Source organism: Zingiber officinale, chromosome 7A (assembly GCF_018446385.1).
Source record: "Zingiber officinale cultivar Zhangliang chromosome 7A, Zo_v1.1, whole genome shotgun sequence".
Taxonomy (NCBI): Eukaryota; Viridiplantae; Streptophyta; class Magnoliopsida; order Zingiberales; family Zingiberaceae; genus Zingiber; species Zingiber officinale.
The window spans coordinates 19,493,416-19,513,732 of NC_055998.1; the positions used below are offsets into that span (position 1 = coordinate 19,493,416).

Below are 20,317 nucleotides of genomic sequence, written 5' to 3' on the forward strand. Positions count from 1 at the left end.
TGATGTTCTGTGTCCTTTTCAGCACAAACTTCCATAAAAATCCGACATGACAGGTGTACGAGTTCTTCTGTAAATCAGTCAGCCACTGACTGATTAGGAGGATACTCGTTCGGTCTTATAGGGCGCAACACTTGACTCGACGCTCACTCGGCCTATCTCTGGAACTGAGCAAAGAAACATTGAGCCTGGTCAACCCTGAAGCCTGATCGACACCGGCCACGGATCCGGGAATTCACTATTTATAGATAAGGATAATTTGCTGGTCCCAAATTACTATGCTAAATCTGACTGAGCCGGATGCCCAACCAGGCATTCATGTCTGTCCGGATGTGAAATCCAATCGGGCAACCTATAGTGTTATCAGTACCTTTGACTTTCTATTGACTTTCATTATCATGTCAGTCAATTTTTATTGCTTTGATCCACTTTTTAGAGGCCTATCTTCATCGTCGTTTCAACAACATTCACATCATAGATGAACTTCTCATAATTCAAAAAATTAAAATGAGATTGTGATATCGATCACTACAAATATAATTTGCATATTAATATCTGTGTTTTTTTTTCATAAATACATGAATAAGTTATTCCAGAACTCCTCTGTAGAGACATGCACTGAAATCATCGAAGTTCCAGGCAAGCTCGACCAGTCTTCTCCCAGTTTTTTATCGTGTGATCTCGATCGGCGAGAAATTGCGGAACAGAAAATTAGAAATTTTTACCTGTTCCTTTTCCAGAGTCCACAGGTTTGGCATTGTAATCTGGCGCCAGAACGAGGTGTTGCAATCCGGGTTTAAGCTCTTTGTTGCAGAATTCCTCGTATGTTTCTTTGTCCCCTGATTTCTTCTTCACTTCCACCACTACGATCGACGGCGTGAGCTCAAATATCTCTGCAGCGATCGTCAATGGCCCGTTTTCTCCTTCTCTCGTGCCCTCTATGCTCACTCGGCAATCCTTTCGCCTCACCGTGAAGCTTACCGCCTTGGCGATCTCCTCTAACTTTGTTATGATGGTCGAAACTGGCTCCTTGGAGAGAAACCTGGTCTCGTCTCCCGTCTCCTCGAACAGCCCCGAGAGGTCGAAGCCACGAGAGAAGGAAATTATGTCGAAGGCATTGAGACTCGGCGGCCTCGACATTCCGGGCCTCGCCCTCTTCCCCTCTGACACTGACGAGGCACAGGAGATGACAGAGCAATCGGATTCAGTTTCCCAGAGGGATCCCGCGTCGCCTTGGGCTTCGTCGGCGCCCATTTGGGGATCGTCCGCTAGGGTGTGCAATTGGTCGTCCTCCGTGTAGAATTGGACATGGCGGAATCCCTTCTTGAACCAGTTGTCTTCCATGATCTCGGGAATGGTGATCCGGGTGCGGGGATTGGTGTCCAGGAGGCGGTGCAGAAGCAGGTTGAGATCCGGCGAGAACCACCGCGGGCAACGGAATTCCCCTTTGTAGATCTTTCGGTACATGGACACGATGTTGCGATCGTGGAACGGGAGGCTGCCGGCCATCAAGACGAAAAGGATGACGCCGCACGACCAAATGTCGACCTTGGCGCCGTCGTAGCCCCTTCTCGAGAGGACCTCAGGTGCCACGTACGCCGGCGTGCCGCAGAAGGTGTGGAGCAGGCCATCTCCGCCGCGGCTCTGCTCCGCGACCGCCGAGAGCCCGAAGTCAGAGACCTTGAGGTCGCCGTTCTCGTCGACGAGCAGGTTCTCGGGCTTCAGGTCGCGGTGGAAGACGCCGCGAGTGTGGCAAAAGGCGACGGCTGAGACGAGCTGCTGGAAGTAGCGGCGCGCGGTATCCTCCCGGAGCCGACCCTTCGAGACGCGCGAGAAGAGCTCCCCTCCACGGACGTACTCCATGACGAAGTAGATCTTGGTCTTGGTGGCCATGACCTCGAAAAGCTGGACGACGTAGGGATGGCGGACGCGCCGAAGGATGGCGATCTCGCGCTTGATGTGGGCGACGAGCCCCCACTTGACGATCTTCTCCTTGCTGAGTGCCTTGATCGCCACGAGCTCGTCCGTGCGCACGTTGCGGGCGACATAGACCTTCGCGAAGGTCCCGGCGCCGAGCAGCTTCCCCACCTCGAAGCGGCCAAGAAGTAGCTTTGGCTCCTTCTTCCCCGGCCTCTTCGACTGGTTCCCTGACTTCGCAGGCGTGGACGCTGCCATGGGAGATGGAATAGTTAAGATAACCCTAAAATGGCGCCTCAAAGCGATCAAAGTTCAAACCCCTTCTCGTCGATCTTCTTCCTCCTTTGGAAATCGACGCCACAGAAAGTGGAACTGAAATAATGGAATGGAAATGGTAAGGGGACGCCCTCGTATTTATAAGCGCGCGCCATGGCAGAAGCTGACGAAGATGAAACGAAGACGACGCCGACGCCCGATTCGAATCGGAAGAGGCGGAAAAGAACCCGTCGTGCGACGCGATTCAAGTCACGAAAGTTCCTACCAACTTCAGAACTGAAGCGTAGTCGTGTCTCAACAAATGAGGCGGACGGAGCTAGACGATCGAGTGGACGCCACGACAGCAAGTGGACCGTTCCGCAATCATTCTCCATTCCCCTTGAAATCGGATTAAAATATATTTTATTATATCGATAAAGGTATTCAGCATTTTTTTCTTATTTATTTATTGAATGAAAAGTCGCCGTTGTGGATTATTATTGGATTGGTGCAATATTATAAGCATTTTGTGACAACTACCATTTAAACTACTTTTTAAAAATAATTTTATTATATTAAATTAGTTGGTGAGATAATCTATAATCTTTTATTAATTTTCTATAACTGTGCTAACGGTTGAATTTCAACTGATTGTTTTTTTAACGCGGTGGTAATTCGGATCATATTTATATTGATACATCGATTTGGATCGACTTATCTACCTATATTTGATCGAATTTGATCGGAAATAATTCATAATTCGAATTCACTCTGAATTCGATCCGATCTGAAATAACTTATTTATAAAAATATATTCAAACTTAATCGAAAAAGACTCATTTTATTAAAATATATTTATTTTAATCCAAATTCAATCAGAATCTGACTCAAATCCGATCCAAAAATATTTATAAACGAGTTCGCAGATTCTAATCAAGTCATTTCTGGTTGACTCGAATCTGACCCGTTTATTAATCGTATCAATCAAGTCGACCCAAATATGACCCGAACCTAATAAGACCTTACCACATCTGATTTTTTTTTTGTGTGTGTATTCAATTCAGGTCGTATTTTCGTGTCAGGTCAGAAATTACCGCGCTTAGGTGGGTAATCCAAGTATATAACTATTTGAACTAATTTTGAAAGTGATAATTTTGATTCCATGAAAATTTTCCATCGACTATAGAGTAAATCGAGAAGTATTCATGAAAGCTCATTTAAACAGATAACGTTATTAGAATTATCATCTTACGAGAGAAAAAAAACTTTTTAGTGCATCACAATTAAAACTCAACCCTTATCATTACTCAATGGTGAATTTCACCTAGGGATGATAATTTCACCCGAATCCAATGAGTAATCCGACATCCGGCCCGAATGAAAGAGGATATGGAAGAAATTTTTATACTCGATTATAGTAAATGTGTATTCGAGTATGGGTATTTCGAGTATGGATATGGAGGCGGATATGATAAAATCCTATCCCTACCCTACCCGATACCCTATATATATAAGCTTCATATTTTATTGGGAAAGAATAAACTTTAGCCCGCCGTCTTAGAAAAAAAAAATATTTAATTTGTCTCTTTATCTGGACATCAACATGTATCTCATCTTCTTTTTCACGGGATATATTCACCCTATTAAAGGAGTACGAGACGAAAAAAGAGTTGATAAGTACATTGAAATATTTTTAAAAAAAATGAAAAATGGTAGGGAGTAATAGGATGATGGGTACGATATGAGTACCCGAAACTCCGACGGATATAGAGATGAATATGAAAATTAAATATCCGATAGATATAAATATAGATATAATAAATAGAAATAAATACGGAGCATATAAAATCCTAACCAAATTTTATCCTAATCCTTAATTTCACCTGATTGATGTATAGAGAGGAGACATCATTGTTGATTCAAGTTGCATGGATTAGAAAGATAGTACAGTAATATAAAGTAAATAATAATGAATCTAATTAAATTATTTAAAGCAATTAGTTTATACAATGAATCTCTTAATACTTTGACATATATATATATATATATATGTCATGATTTTATGTGTTCAGTATGGCCTTTAGAAAATAATGTTAAGAAATGTAAATGCAAATTTAAAAAGAATAAATTAATTTAGAGAGGGCATGCTGCTTATGGATAAAGTGTTTTTTAAATTAAATAAAAAAGTGTTTTTGATTGAACCGCGTGATATCCATAAAGTCTTTAGAGCAATTAATTAATCCTACTTAATTAAAAAACGAAAAAAAATAATACTCATGCTTGAATTGAAAAGAAACACCTATAAAATTAAATGAATATTTATCTCATTTTAATTTAATCAATTCAGTTAATCAAGTTAAACAAGTTAGTTAACTAGCTGAAATTAATGAAGGGTTTATTATAAAATTAAAAATTCTTTATTCAGCATTAAATGTGTATTTATTTATCCTTTTAAAAAATAATTTACTATTAGTCAACTTGATTTATTAAATGCATTATTCAGCATTATTCAAGGACTCGTGTGCGTGACGGCAATCCAAGGTGGATCTCTTTTTTTTTTTTTCTTTTATTCTGACCTTAATTCATATCCGATAAACAAATATTTTTAATTTCTTAGACGCAAAAAAAAAAATGTCCCTTAATTCATAGTTTGAGACAGTGTCTTTTGCAAGCTGGTTCAGACGTGCAAATGCCTATACATTTTGTACAAACAAATATATATATATATATATATATATATATATATATATATATATATATATATATATTTTAAACTTGTGAAGTGAAATATCTCGTCAATAACTTTAAAAAACACAGAAATATTTATTTTTGTGAATGTCTTTCTTGACACTTGGTGCTGACTTGGCTTCATTTTTTGGATAAGGTTTTGGATTTTGCTGGTTGAGTATAAACAAAAGTCAATGGAATTATTTCAGAAGGATTTGAGAGAAGGGATGGACCTTCAACTAACTGGTGTCACTGTCCCCGTACCGTAGATATTTTTTTTTTAGTGGGATACAAAATTTAGGACGTTGATTATTAGATAAGAATTTATCTGATGGTGAATTAGAGGAGCACCACTAACCTTCCGGATTATATATATATATATATATATATATATAAACTGGTGTCACATTAGCAAAATCTGAACTTGCTGAGGAATGATGTTTGTGTTCATGAAACATACGAGGAAAAGAGTAGACACAAGTTTGTTTCAGAAACTAGGAACTGAATTTTGTTCAGAAATGAACCGAGCATGCAATCTGTTCATGCCATTAGATAGAAGTAATTTGCAGTAAATTAAATAAACAAAGTAGGAACTGAAGAGCTCGTAATGTTGTTTACAACAATTAGTAACTATAGATAGCAGTTACTACAGCTGTAGCAATTATGACATCATAAATACTGCAATATCTTCAAAAAAAAAATGAGAGTGTTATTTTGATAATAAATAAAAAAAATATCCTTTTAACGATTTTGATTAAAAAAACAATGCTCTTTCGATTTTTGTCCAAAAAACGAATGCTCTTTCGATTTTTGTCCATTTTAGTTCGTCAATGTTAAATACACTTTGCACCTAAGTTTTGTTCTTATGAGACACTCTTTATCTGCCATTAGGTTAATCACATATTAATATACACTAATAATAAAATATCTCTTCTTAAAATTTTATATCAATCAAAATAATGTATTTGGTACATTCCCACAATTATATGTAGATCTATTATATTAATGACTCTCCTTATGTTGACCCCACGGATATGAAAAGAGATACATATAAATACATAAACATCAAACGCATAATGAGATAAACCTTTGACCATTATACCAAAAATATCATGCGTCCATTATCTATGTTACGTCCTAAGACTACATTCCCAGGATCAAAAAAATGTAAAACCGCCACATCAGCTGCCCCCCTAAATACATTCCCAGGATCAAACTATGCCTTTTCATGGTTCAATTACCGATTTGAGAAACACTGATAGATAAGAAATGGCAAGATGAATAAATAAGAGCAACTCAGCAACCTGTTGCGATTAAGAAAAAGCCAATGATCGCTAAACTACAAACAATACAGTGGGTATGTCACTTCGATGCTCAATAAAAGGTTAAATATGCTATTTAGAATGTAAATTAAAATCTACATAATCAACTAATGAACCAAATTTTCGCTCATATATGTTACAACAAAATTACAGGATTCTTCTATGACCTCTGAGAACTGCATTGTTTTGTTCCGCTTGGTTGTTTACATCTCGGCTTTTATGTCTCCATTTCCTATGGTTTGCAATCCAACTGGAGAATGTTATTAGAATAAGGAAGGCCTACTTGTCTTGTCTGAGCTATCTCCACAGAAACTGGAACTGAAGTTGTAGCTACGCCATTGCAAGCCAATTCCATATTTTGGATAGGCTTTTGATACTGAGAGGACATGGATGTGTATTTCTCTTCTGCAAATAATCAGACGGAAGTATTTGTTAAAAAGTTGGTATTGCAAAGAGAAAATATGCTTACCATTCATTAGACATGAAAACCATCCAAATCAGAATTAGTAAGCAATCCAATTGGGCAATTGGAAGTACTTACCAATGTTGGAAAATTGGTTTGGTGACTAATAGGGACAAGATGACTATTTCAGTAGACCGTCGTAAGCCAATTTTTCGAATGAATGAAAAATTAATATCTAATAAGAGTTGGTCCGATATGATCGAACGAAAATTTGATTCGCATACGAGTTAGATTCATGGATGAACGCTAAGTCAAGTATATGGAACCATTGAAGGATATGAAATTATAATTAATTTCATTGATTAATTTATTGATTGATTAAAAGATTAATTATTATGATATTAATTAATTGATTAATTAATATTTACAATAGATTAAGTAAATAGTTAATCATATTAATCAATTTAATTAATTAATTATAATAAAAAGGTTTAAGTGAAAAGACACGTCCCATATCCTTTCACCTCTTGGAAGAAACCTTTCACCTCTTCAGAGTAACCCTTCATCCCTATAAAACAAACCTCATTCCTTCCACTCAATACACTCAATTCTTAAGTTGAGAATTCTCTTCTTGGGTTCTCTTCTTTCTCTCCTCTCAAGAGTTTCAAGGCTTCGAAAGTTCAACAGAACTAGAAATTTGGAGTGCTCCTATTTCGAGACGCAAATTGTTGCATCTTGGGAGACGATTGCTAATAACCGTAAGCACCTGGACAGGATAATATGGTCTTAAGGAAAGAAGACCTAGTATTTACCTCGATCTTAATACTCTTATCTTTAGGGATAAGTTTACCCAAAGGGGTTTGGTCAATATCCGAAGGGATAACTCGACGACTGACGAGATTAGGTCGATAGCGACGATACCAAGAAGGGTATGTCTCTTACTCGAAGGGGTACTTCGATAAACGAAAGGGGATGTAGAGAGTATAAATGGGACAAGATTCACATCGTCATACCGAGCTCCACCAGTTAGAGTCATCGACTCATCGTCGAGATGACTAATTAGGCCCAACTATTGGATCTCAACACCAAAGATCAATATACCCATATTTTTCTTAAAGAAAAATATCCAACAATCTTAAGACGATACTGACGATTATGGCAATCGTAAGTCCTACTCTTACTAGAGAGAAATTGGAGAAATTCTCCGTAATCGTTTTCAAGCGATGACAGTAAAAGACACTATATTACTTGAAGAAAATGTATCTTTTAAGGTTACTATCAAAAGATGTCCTAGCGCATCTAAAGGTGAACCTCAAGTAATGTGAGAGTTACTCGCAAGGAATAATAAAACTTTCCTATGTGAGAACCATGCCTTAAAAGGATGGACAACAAAATTATACCATGGTATAATGATGATCAAGACTTTGTGGGGTTCATTTGACTAAAGTCATAAAGTTGAGGATAGTGAGTTTAAACTATCCAAAAAGAAGACTAATGAAGGTCTTCAGATAGAAGATCAAGCCCACTTAGTAAAAAGCTAGACTTGAGTCTAACTCAATAAAACCTAAGTGGAGGTCAAAATAGATGAGTTAGAAGGATTGCATTACATGTGTTGCAAGTGACTAAGAATTGAGTCAAGTGTCTCACGAAGAATAAATGCAATCATGGTCAGCACTCCAATCAAACGACTACAGCTATAGCTTGATAAGATTGGAAGACCAAGAGATGTATACTTCTTGAGTCGAGTATCTCTTGAAGAGTAATACAATCTTGGTTAGCACTCAAATCAGACAATCACAACTATGGCTTGATAAAATTGTATACTTCTTGAGTCGAGTATCTCTCGAAGAGTAATACAATCTTGATCAACACTCCAATCAAACGACCGCAGCCTTGGCTTAATAAGATTGGAAGACCAAGGGATGTATACTTCTTGAGCCGAATATCTCTCGAAGAGTAGTACACGACCACAGTTTGGCTCGATGAGATTAGAAAACTAAGGGATGTATGCTTCTTGAGTCGAGTATCTCTCGAAGAGTAATACAATCCTGGTCAGCACTCCAATCAAACGACTACAGCTTTGGCTCGATGAGATTAGAAAACCAAGGGATGTATGCTTCTTGAGTCGAGTATCTCTCTAAGACCAAGTGATGCATACTTTCTAGATTGAGCACTTTTTTTTTTGACAACAAGTGTAATCATGATCATCATCCTGGTTAGACAACCGTAGTTTTAACTTGGTGAAATCATAAGATTGGAGTTAAGGAGACTTGCTTTTAAGCAAGATTGAGGCCCTTGAAGTGTTTTATAAAACACTAGTAATGTGGTTGGAAAAATCAACTAAGCAAGAACATATATGGTGATTGAGGGAGAGAATGCAGGATATTGCTCAAGAAATGCTTCTCAAGGAAGAGCAACATTCCAATAATTGACTATATCACATTCACCTCAATTCAACAATGGCGGCTTAAACATTGAGGAGATGATAAAAGCTATGTTGATAAGTTTTTGGTTTATCTTGAAAATTATGGAGGAAATTATCCTCTCGGTAAACCACAAGCCCCAGTGAGATATAAATGAAAAATATCTATAAGGCATTGAAAGGTCACGAACCTTCTAATATAGGGATTAACCATTGTGTCAATATATATGATACATTATGGTATCTAAGAAATTATGAGAAGGACACTAGTGTAAAATGGTAAGTTTTGAAATGACTTAATACTATTAAAACAGTAGATCTCTAATGATAAAATCTCTATTGAATAGGGAGAATTGTGCAAATCCACTAGGCCTACAAAGAGATCAATTATACTGCATGTCTAGATGAATGAGTCTAAAACTCAACATTTAAATTGAGTAGTTTTAACCCAACCATGTTGACTGGAGATCCCAAGATCATGGTTCAAAAGGGACAACTAAGCTATAAGATTCGAAGCACGTAGGAGTAATTACTCCAACTCATTCCGGGAGACAAAAGGTGCAACTTATGAAATGAATAAAGGATGAACAAAAGTTTTTAATGATTCATATATTATACCATAAAGGGTATAATAAGGTATTGCAGGATACTCTTAATAGGAGAACACCTATATAAGTGTGAAGACGGACCGTTTCAATGAAACACTTTGAATCCCAAGCTTTGTCTATGGCCAAAACGGACACGATAGAAAATTGGTAAAAGCCTAGGGGCTATTGTGTGGATATGATTGTCTTGGTTTACACCAATGACTGAACAATTTAAGACATAGTTCATTGGGCAGCCAAGTAAATCCGATTATATTCCACTATAGAAGATTTAAAGCCACAAACTATCTTTCCTAATGCAATAGTCTTCTGATGAAACTCTTGTTTTAGACTTGAAACTTATCCATAATTTTCATTCATGTGGAGAATTGTTGGAAAATTAATTTGGTGACCAATAAGGATGAGACAGCTATTTTGCAAGTAGACCGTCGTAAGCAAATTTCTCGAGTGAATGAGAAATTAATGTCTAATTAAGGGTTGGTCCGATATGATCGAACGAAAATTTGATTCGCATACGAGTTGGATTCATAGATGAACGTTAACTCCAGTATGTGGAACCATTGAGGGGTATGAAATCATAATTAATTGATTGATTAAAAGATTAATCATTGTGATATTAATTAATTGATTAATTAATATTTACAATAGATTAAGTAAATAATTAATCATATTAATCAATTTAATTAATTAATCATAATAAAAAGGTTTAAGTGAAAAGGTTTAAGGGAAAAGACACATCTCATATCCTTTCACATCTTGGAAGAAACCTTTCACCTCTTGGGAGTAACCCTTCACCTCTTGGGAGTAACCCTTCATCCTTGTAAAGCAAACCTCGTTCCTTCCACTCAATACACTCAATACTCAAGTTGTGAATTCTCCTCTTGGGTTCTCTTCTTTCTCTCCTCTCTTAAGAGTTTCAAGGTTCAAAAGTTCGACAGGGCTAGAAATTTGGAGTGCTCGTTGTATATTGGAAGACGATTGCCAATAGACACTTGGACAGGGCAATATCATCTTAAGAAAAGAAGGCCCAACCTTCACCTCGACTCTCAGGGATAAGTTTACCCAAAGGAGTTGTATCGATATCCAAAGGGATAACTCGACGACCGACGAGATTAAGTCAGTAGCAATGGTACTTCGATAACCGAACGGGGATGTCGAGTATAAATGGGACAAGGTCCACATCGTCATACCGAGCTCCACCGGTTAGAGTCATCGACTCATCGTCGAGATGACTAATTGGGCCCAACTGTTGGATCTCAATACCGAAGATCAATATACCTATATTTTTCTTAAAGAAAAATATCCAACAATCAGTTCACATTTTGCTGGTGATAATAAATCTTTTTTTTCTCTAAATGTTTACAGTTTACCTTTCCTTCGTCCATGGTTGACTAGCTTATGGAGATATTCTCTGAACTCAATCAGTATAACCCTCTCTTGCTCTGCATAGGCCTCTGATGTACTCTGGTTGCTGGAGAGTCTTGGATCCGTAGCAGTAGTCTGAGATGCCACGAAAATCATGTCTTGTTCATCACACATCAGTGCTAATGTTCCAGGAGACATAGCCCTTCCTCTCTCTTCCGCTTCCCCACATTCAGATACAGTTTCTTCTGTGATAGGTTTGTTAATAGGAATCTCATTTGAACACACTTCTGCCGAAGTGCTCTGCGTAGCTGAATCTTTCTGTCTTGAATCTCTGTCATGATCTGAGTGTTGGGAACTTTCAGCATGTCCTTCTTGCTCTGCCAACTCTTGAACTTGTCTATCTGAAAAGGTTATTGAAGAGTGGATATATAAATCAACCCCGAGGCTACTGATTTACACAGACCTCATCACATTAGATGCAAGCATTCACAGAACAGTCATCATCAATAGTTAGCAAAAGAAATTTCTCACCAAGAACTTAGCAGGTACCAAAATAGTCAATGCTAATATTCATGGAATTCCAAATAATTAACCAATATATAACTTTCAAGATAATGAAAAATTCTTATTACTGATAAGTTCAATGTTTTTTACAAGAAAATTTAAATTTATATGTTATGCCTTTAGCAACTAGCAAGAGAAATCATCAGCAAATAAATGGATGTACAAGATTCTTTATAAGCTCAATACCAAAGTGACCTCCAATTTATAAACCCTCAAATCCAATACTCAAACAAACTCCAAAACTAATTGCTGTATGTGTAAGATTTCTTAATGCCATCACTAACCTGGAAAACCATCTATATAAATGTGATACAGAAAGGCAAACATAAATTGAATGTAACAGGTAGATTAGATGTCTTCCTTTATTGACACTTTATAGCCCCAACACGTTACTGTTTATTTTCAATTTCTACAAAGCACCTACACAGCCCCTAAGATTTGAAACAACACAAACCTTAAGTGCAACACTCTATATTCCAACTAGCTTTTTAGAGCATCATGCATGTTTCTATTGAACTCATTCTTGTAAAAATAACCAATGCATTTTATGTTGCAAATTAAACCCCCCTATCCCTTGCAGTAAATTGTTCAATTTCCATAATTACTGATAACCTCTTCACCCTGTTACTATCAATATTAGCTTTATTCTTTCTACTGTCCCAACCCCTTGCTCTGAATTTTCTTGCTATTCACTTTCAGTGATACCTGATCTGGCTAATTCTTCACTAAAATTGCCTAAAATACCACCAAAGGACTATTTTCTATGGTGAAGGACAACATCCTTTATCTCAATGTGGCTTTCTAAGGTAAGGTACTTCTTCCAAAGAGAAGGACAAGTTTCTTTTTTTTTTCCATTGTTACTTCTCTCCTTCAACCCAAACAGTAGGTCACATTTAACCTATTGACCATATTAAATGGAACAATGTATTAGTATTTCCAACATGTTTCAGTTCGGCAAAATCAGGCATAATAATGGTGGCATTTAACATATTATCCTGTCAAAATAATCTTGCATACAGCTAACAAATCAAGAAATGTTTTATAACATGCTATGGGATGATACCAAACTCAAAACTAGGAAATGGAAAAAAAATTTATGAATTGGTGTAATTATGATTCGGACAAATTAGGGTTTGATGATGTTCTAAATGAGTTGATATTTATTGAGTGATTTATTTGCATAGAACTCTTTCCTTTATCCAATTCACCAAATAGGTCATCAACATATCCTTTTTAACAATTTTTCGATTTCCCAATCTAGGCCTCAATTTAATCACATACATTCTCTCTTACAATATTTGTGACAGGGATTAGGGGAATTTTTGTTGTGCAGTAGTAGATCTACTGCAACATGAAGGTGAGAGGAAGATGACAAAAATTATGCCCTTGAAATTTTCTGTGGTAGTGGATTTGAGACAGGTTTTCTCTTGAATTGTAATAGGGAGGGAATTATGAAGGATGAGACTAGTTGAAGAGGTTGGTGTGGGGTGGGAAGAGGATGACAGGGGAGAGGAACGGCCTACTAGAGAGTGGTTATCTACAAAGAGATGTAGGAAGACAACAAATGCAAGGCAGATCTGATATCAAGCTTGAGGGTGGGCTCTAGTACCATTTTACATGCCACAGAATAGATTCATGTGTCTCAATTGCAACCTAATCAAGTTGTGAGCTTCAGTCATAGGATTTAATGAATAGAACCACAACAACCTTGCCTCATAGCTCGAGCAAAGTAAACAAGGTGTATTGAACATAGTAAAAATAAGAACAAATAAGATTGTAATCCAGATTGAGTAGAAACAAGATACAATTGTAATTTAGATCTGAACTGGATTATTTTATTCCACCAGTTTATTTCTAACTGATCTGTTTTTCTTAGCATTATGTTATGACTTTCATAGCCCAATGTATGATAGAAGAGAAACATTTAGAAAACACATGTAATGAAACATAATGACTTTGCTCATCATAAATCTATAAAAGAAACAAAGACAAGTCACAAGTTGAGATTAAAAGAGAAACTATGCTGATGTTATGCCCCTATATATAGAAGCATTACGAAAAAGTAAGTTACAAGTTGAGATGTAATGAGAAACTATGCTGATCTATGCCCTTGTATATAGAAGCATTACGAAAATATGGATGACCAGATCTATGCCCTAGGCAATTCCTAAAATTACCAGGAAATATTACAACATTACTTATTTCAGATTCTATCTGTATAGCATCAGTCATACCAGCAATCTTTTTGGCAACCTCTCCAGACACCACCACCAAAACCTTACACAGGTCCCTAACATGCTCTGTTTGGACTGCATCAGCTAGAAGAGACCTGCAGATGGGAAATGAGTAGATGTTAAAAGTTAAAAGTTATGAAACAATAATTAAATATTCATATTGACAACTTGAAAAAAAAAATTATAATATTTGAAGATAAAGTTATACCTATAAGTGACCTTATTAGATGCCACTGGAGCAGCAGTAGTAGAACTAGCTACAGGAATGGAAGTAGAACACACTTGTACAGAATTCTTAACCTGATAAATAGAGGATAGGCTCAGTAACATTAACATCAATCATACAAATTCACTTATCCAGCATTCATTTATCAAGTGTGCTATAGGCAAATATAGGTGTGATCATAATGATCTCGTTTCTTTTTCGTCATAAAAAAATTCAAAGTTCACAGATCCCTTGCAATAAAGAAAATGCAAAATGAAAATATTAAAAATGTGTCCAACTAATTAATCCAGATTTCATTTTAACCCAGAGAAAAGAACAAAATGGTTTATCTACAAAGGAAGAAAATTACCTGCAGAATTGGTGCAAGACTTTTAGTGGGTTGATCCTTTGATGATGTACAAAAGAATGTATCCTGGTGTTTCCTTTTCTTAGATGCTGAAGAAGACAGGAGTACAGGAGCACCAATAGCCCCATTTGAACTATCATTGGTTGTGTGTTGCATGCAAAGAGTACTTCCATGATCACCACGAAAGAGAGCATTCCTCTCTCCACTTCCCTCAAAGTTCTTACAGTCCATGCATTTGCAATTCTCAGAGCAGAGAATATTGGCTTGAAAACACTCACAATACCTCTTGAGGCACCCAGACTTCTTACAGTGGCATCCTTTATTGTGCCGTCCTACCAAAGGAGGTTCTACTGTTTCATCCTATCATAAATAAGAATATTGATGTTAGCATTTGGCAAACAAGTGATAAAGAAACTCTACTCAGAATGAAAATTTTAGTTTCTCATTCCAAGTGTAGTTAATATGGATCTTATATTATAATATGATCTTTACACAGAATAGCCAAACCCTAATGACTTTATTCAATTGCTCAAGTCTCTTGCTCTTGAAAAAAAAAGTATGTCAAGTATTGGATTCCTTTAATTTGCATCAATTGTTGACCATGTAAAAGTCCAAAACATAATGATTATGTGCATGCTACCATTATCAAGCATGATGTTAGTCCCAGCTATTTAGGGCCGATTACATGGATCTTATCCCTCCATTGAACTTTATGGCTACATCACTAGCAATATTTAGATCCATTAAATTGCATTTTACTATATTAACTAGAGTTGTCTTTAGTCATTCTAATCCCTTACACCATCAACTCTAATTTATTAGCTTCAAAAGCAGTATTGAAGAACAATAGTACAAAAATGTTCTCCTTTTGCCATTGAATTTGGGAAGAAGCTCTCTCATGAATATGAAAAACACACAAACTATAACAAATCTTGGTGGAAAACTTAAATGAGAGAATTCATTTATTTGTCCAATGAAGTATGCAAAGTACCATGGAGATAAGATCATAGGAGCTGTATTCTAAAACTGAAACTGAATGATGATTGGGTAAACATTACTTCCAATCCTCCCTCTCAATTAAGCTCAGTATTGAATGGATTTAACTTTCACCAGTACATCTGTGCATCAGCAAAATAGTACATATTTCTACTCCGCTATGTAGGGAGTCCTCACTTAACAAACAATTGGAAGAGATGGCTATAAGAAATGTTGGTGCAGCTTGATTGAAGTTTAGTATCCAACACAAACATAGACCATTATATCCTTCTCTACTCTAATGAAGTGAAGCGTGAGAGTCCAAGCTGGGGCCAAGAAAGTGAAGGCAGAACATATACCAACCTGCCTTTTGTCACTTTATTTTTCTCTTTTTTCTTTGTTTGCATCTTATTCTCACTTCTTTAACCCCTCTTCTTGTTTTTAATTTCCATCAGATCCCGTGATTAATTTAGAATTGCAAAACTCATGGATGGGTCTCTGACTTACCATTTCATCATGTTAAAGCATTGAAAATTGAATCACAAAGCAACTGCTAACATTGTAGCAATGGATCTAGAAAGACTTCCACGGTCATAATCTTTTATTTTTCTTTGTATCAGATGCAGAATATAGCTTTTACACTGAGTAACTATGCTTGTTTTACATGCAAGCCTTTAGTGTTACATAATTTATAATTGTACTAACTAAAAAAGCTCTAGAAGGATCATCATATATGAAGTAGCAAAATTGAAATAATTGACAAATGAAGTACTTACCTTATTTTCTCGAACTGCATATGGGCGACTACCAATCTTAGGCCTAAAGGCATTAGGATTGCGTTCTAGAATAGCTTCAACAGCCTCATGCCTAACAGTTTCATTCTCAACATTGTTACAACAGTTTGTACAGTTGCAGCCATCACAATAAACCCCAGATGCAAAACACTCACAGTACCTATATGAAATAGTTAACAATATAAACAATGGCAAATCTGGAAACAAGATATTAGATCATAATTATATGATCAAGCAATTAATTGCAAAATTAAGCTAAATTCTAAGAAAGACAATCTGGATCCATGTAACTAATTACTAATTTTTCATATTCCAGCAACTGAAACTTTCAAATGTTTAAGTGACCCATAAAGTTCCATAAGACTTCTCAACACACAGAAGACAAGTCGAAACAAGTGAAAAAAAAAAAACAAAGCCAAGATAGATTATATATTATCGGTAATATCTTCACACTCATGTGACTAGTCAAATTAAAGCTGACATAAAATTGCATATTGTGAAGGAATCAGCTGCAAGTCTGTATCTTTCTGTTAGCAATGATAACTGGTGTATTATGTAGCTCCAGTCAAGACGATGATTTAACTACTATAGCTAGTCCTCTTAAGGACAGTGGCAAGAGGTAAAAAGCTGGCTCCTGTTAATGCTTATAACTGATTCAAAAAATTCAAAGCCCTGTGTTATCCTTTGAAACACAGTCTTACGGCATTTGACATTTGTAGTCTACATGCGCTTAGTACCATGGACTACCAAAAAGAAATAATTATGCAGTTATGCTAAGAGGTAATTAACATCCAACAAATAGCAGCATCTTCAATGAGAAGCAATCATTTAATATTAACAGCATAGGTCTTACATGCAACCTTGGTAGTACCAAGTGGTGTAGCCTTCCATATAGATGAATGGCAGATCAGATCCAAGTGACTGACCATAAATAGATGTGATGCATTCTTGTTGTATGGACCCCAAACATGACTAAGAAATTAATTGATGGCACTTGTGTATAAAAAAAAAATCCCACTTACAGCTTCAAGCATTTTGAGTGTTTGCAGTTGCAATTCCTCTTTCTTGTTGGTGTACCATCCTTTGCATTGCAGAGTTGTTGTGATTCTCGTGACCGTGGCTTGGGTGATTGTGGCTTGCTGCAGAGATTCATGGTAAGATGGTAAGAAGGCCCTTAGAAATTTAAATTTATAAAAAAGGCAGACATCACATAACAATAAAGCTTCAACGCTCATAATCCTTATGAGAACTGTGATAAGTAAATACCAAGAGTTAATGTAAATGTAAATCCTGCAAAAGATAGACCATTGGCATGTTTAATTGACATATTTTGGTCGAGCCATTTGCTCATATAGGCAGGTAAATCAGGGGGCTTCGCCAAGCAAAAGTAGCACATGCAGGGGATAAGCCATTTTTGCTCAAATAATCTTACTAAAGAAGGAGCTATTTTCATTGTCACTGTGTTGCTGTTAAAATTAGATATGCTTACCTAGGACTCAATCTTGGTATCAATCCAAACCCCAGTATAACAAATATCCATGTAAATCAACACAGAATTTCTCAGAACTGGGAAGAAATAGGTCAAGACTGAAGAGATCTCCCAAAAATAAGAAGATTGAGAGGAAAAGATAAACTCGATTTTAATCAAGCACTTTAGAGTTTAGAACCCTAGTATTGAATTTTCAAAGGTCAATGCGAGAGTAGGATTTAACCAACTTAGTTGTCATACAAAAATTAACCTATTCAACTTTTACTCAGAAATAAAGTCCTAAAGTAGGACTTCCCTCCATTAAACGATCACCTGTTGAAAAATAGTCCATTATAGGTAACTCAATCGTTAACTATAGGAAGAATTTTTTATGAAAGATTCTCAGAGTAAAAAAACCATCCTCTTGAGATGGTATTCCACGAATTCCTTTACTTCCAAGTAAAATAAAACAACTATTCATTTTAAACACCTATTAACAAAAAGTGTTTCCTCCAAATTCAATTTTTTTTTTATAAACAAAAGGAACCTGTGGGATTATATTTCCATTTAGAACCAAAAGGCAAAAGTATCCCTGTTGTGAAGTATGAAGCTAGGAAAACCTAGAAACTACGAAACGCTCGGAAAGTCGATGCACTGGGGAAAAAAACCTAAATTTGAGCAAGCCGTCAAATCCAGAAAATAATTCAAATATTAAATACAATAAAAAAATAAACTCACGCGGGTACAGAAATCGAAGAAATTGACGATAGCGACATGGGCAAAGAAGCCGGCGCGAGGAGAGGTAGCTGCTGTTGCAGCGACGGATCAAGGGCCACGGTTGCCATAGGCGAAGGCGGACCTCCACCATAGAACGCAGCCGTGAAATCCAGCTGGCGAACGAGTTTTCTAGGAGGGACATCAGACGAAGCTGACGGAGTAGGTTGAGCAATTTGTTCCATCGGCGCTGGTAACGCCGATCCGAGGATCAATTCGTCAAGCCCTCCAAATATTTCCCTCCCAATTGTACTCCTTATCGAAGAATCCAAACCCTCACCAAGTCCGGATGACTGGACCCATCTAGCTAGACCCAGAGGCCAGCGCCGGAAAGGGGTCAAAGAGGGTGACGAGGGCGCCGTGGTCCTCCACCGTCGGAGAGCAAATCGATAAGCCGAGATCCGGAGCGAGGAGCGGCGGCAGGCAGAGGCTAAATCGCAGAGAGATAAAGATTGGGATTTTTATTGTTCGGATTCTGGAAATCTTTAGAACGAGAGAGAGAGAGACGAAGAAGCTAATAGCTTTCTCTTTCTCTCTCCCTCTCTACTTTTGAAATCAAATTCTAAAATTGAACGGTCCGATCGTGGTTGGAGAAGAGATCGTACGGGTGAACATAGCCGGAGAGATCGAGCGGTCCAAATTCATAGGGTTCGAGGTGTTAGGCTCGTTACCGTCGGATTCGGGGTATAGACCAAGATATTGATCGCCACGTCATTCCAATCTTCAAGTTAAATTACGTCAACATTTCACTATAGAAATTTAGAAGGGATGGGGCCCAGAATTGGAACCGAGTGGGGCCGGCGTGAGGTGGCAAATGGCTAGGCATGTGGAGTACCACGTCGGTAAATTTCGAATGTCAAATTTATAAAATGTCTTAAGAGAAAATTACAAAATTAAAGAGAAGAATTTGAAGGACTTTACTTGGGATAATTAATAAATGTTAATTGTAAATGTTGTTATGGGATTGATTTGGTTTGCGGTTGGGTGTAGCATTAAAGTTGCCAGGTCGGCTGTCGTGCTGGACCACGTGGCCCACCAGATGACCATAATCAATGTGACCAATAAATATTAATCGATGTATATTTTATAAAATAAAAATATTAAATAATTGGAAGACTACTACGTACGTAAATATATTTGTGCTCATTAATTGGAAGACTGCCACGTACGTAATCATCGTTGCAGCCTCTGGTTCCACCGCGGCCGCCGTCGACCATGTACCCACCGGCGACCGCCACCCGCCACAGATACAGCCACCGACAGACGCAGCTCGCTCGTCGGCGTCGGACAAGAACGGTGTTCGAGCACTTCTCGGAGGATACTTTGTATGCAAATTTAAAGATAAAACTCTTCACTGCGTGCTTAACAAGCTGGTCTTCAAGAGAATAAAAGAGAAGAGATGAAAACACCCATTTTGCACCGCACCTTTCCTACAGCCCCTCAGCCAGGAATCCCAGGGTCCCACCAGATCGGACGGTCAAGGTCTCTTCTCTTCTCTCTACATCCAACCAGTAATTGGACGGAGATTTATCACTTGAGTTCAAAAGGTCGATTCAAAGCCATCTCAATCATTTTTAAGGGTACGGAAAAAAAATTTAAAAACTTAAGATACTTTTGAAATAAAATTAATATTTTAAAATATAAATTTGTAAATAAAATATTATTAAAAATATTTAATTTTATAAGTAAAATTTAAAAGAATAGTTTCATAAAGATTATTTTCGTAATTGGATATAGTAACTAATTAGGTGTAGCAATAACTTTATATTGTATTTATTAGTAAAATTTAAAAAAAAAATATTGATGTCAAACTTTCAAACATAATTTATTAAAAAATAATATATTTATCTAATGAATATTTTTAATTAAATAAATTATATATATATATATAATTTGCTAATTTTCTAAATAAAATATTATCAA

General features: G+C 36.8%; 2 protein-coding genes across 2 annotated transcripts; both read right to left on the reverse strand.

Annotated features, from left to right (window-relative positions):
• Positions 1-518: 518 nt before the first annotated feature.
• Positions 519-2,367, reverse strand: LOC122001101 (CBL-interacting protein kinase 19-like). The gene has a single exon (XM_042555682.1). It carries the CDS (start codon positions 2,170-2,172, stop codon positions 709-711), a length of 1,464 nt encoding a protein of 487 aa, XP_042411616.1. The 5' UTR covers positions 2,173-2,367; the 3' UTR covers positions 519-708.
• Positions 2,368-6,262: 3,895 nt separating this feature from the next.
• LOC122001102 (protein tesmin/TSO1-like CXC 5) lies at positions 6,263-18,904 on the reverse strand. The gene is made up of 8 exons (XM_042555683.1): positions 18,359-18,904; positions 17,175-17,291; positions 16,135-16,312; positions 14,387-14,743; positions 14,020-14,111; positions 13,812-13,906; positions 11,019-11,414; positions 6,263-6,623 (listed from the first exon to the last, which is right to left on the reverse strand). Exons 1-8 carry the CDS (start codon positions 18,577-18,579, stop codon positions 6,451-6,453), a joined length of 1,629 nt encoding a protein of 542 aa, XP_042411617.1. The 5' UTR covers positions 18,580-18,904; the 3' UTR covers positions 6,263-6,450.
• Positions 18,905-20,317: the final 1,413 nt, after the last annotated feature.

Coding starts and splice junctions, on each gene's coding strand:
- LOC122001101 (XM_042555682.1), bottom strand. CDS start 2,172: ATGGCAGCGTCCACGCCTGCGAAGTCAGGGAACCAGTCGAAGAGGCCG.
- LOC122001102 (XM_042555683.1), bottom strand. CDS start 18,579: ATGGAACAAATTGCTCAACCTACTCCGTCAGCTTCGTCTGATGTCCCT. Junction 16,313..17,174: donor CACTCAAAATGCTTGAAGCT/GTAAGTGGGATT, acceptor TATTTCATATAG/GTACTGTGAGTGTTTTGCAT. Junction 14,744..16,134: donor ATGCAGTTCGAGAAAATAAG/GTAAGTACTTCA, acceptor TATTTATGATAG/GATGAAACAGTAGAACCTCC.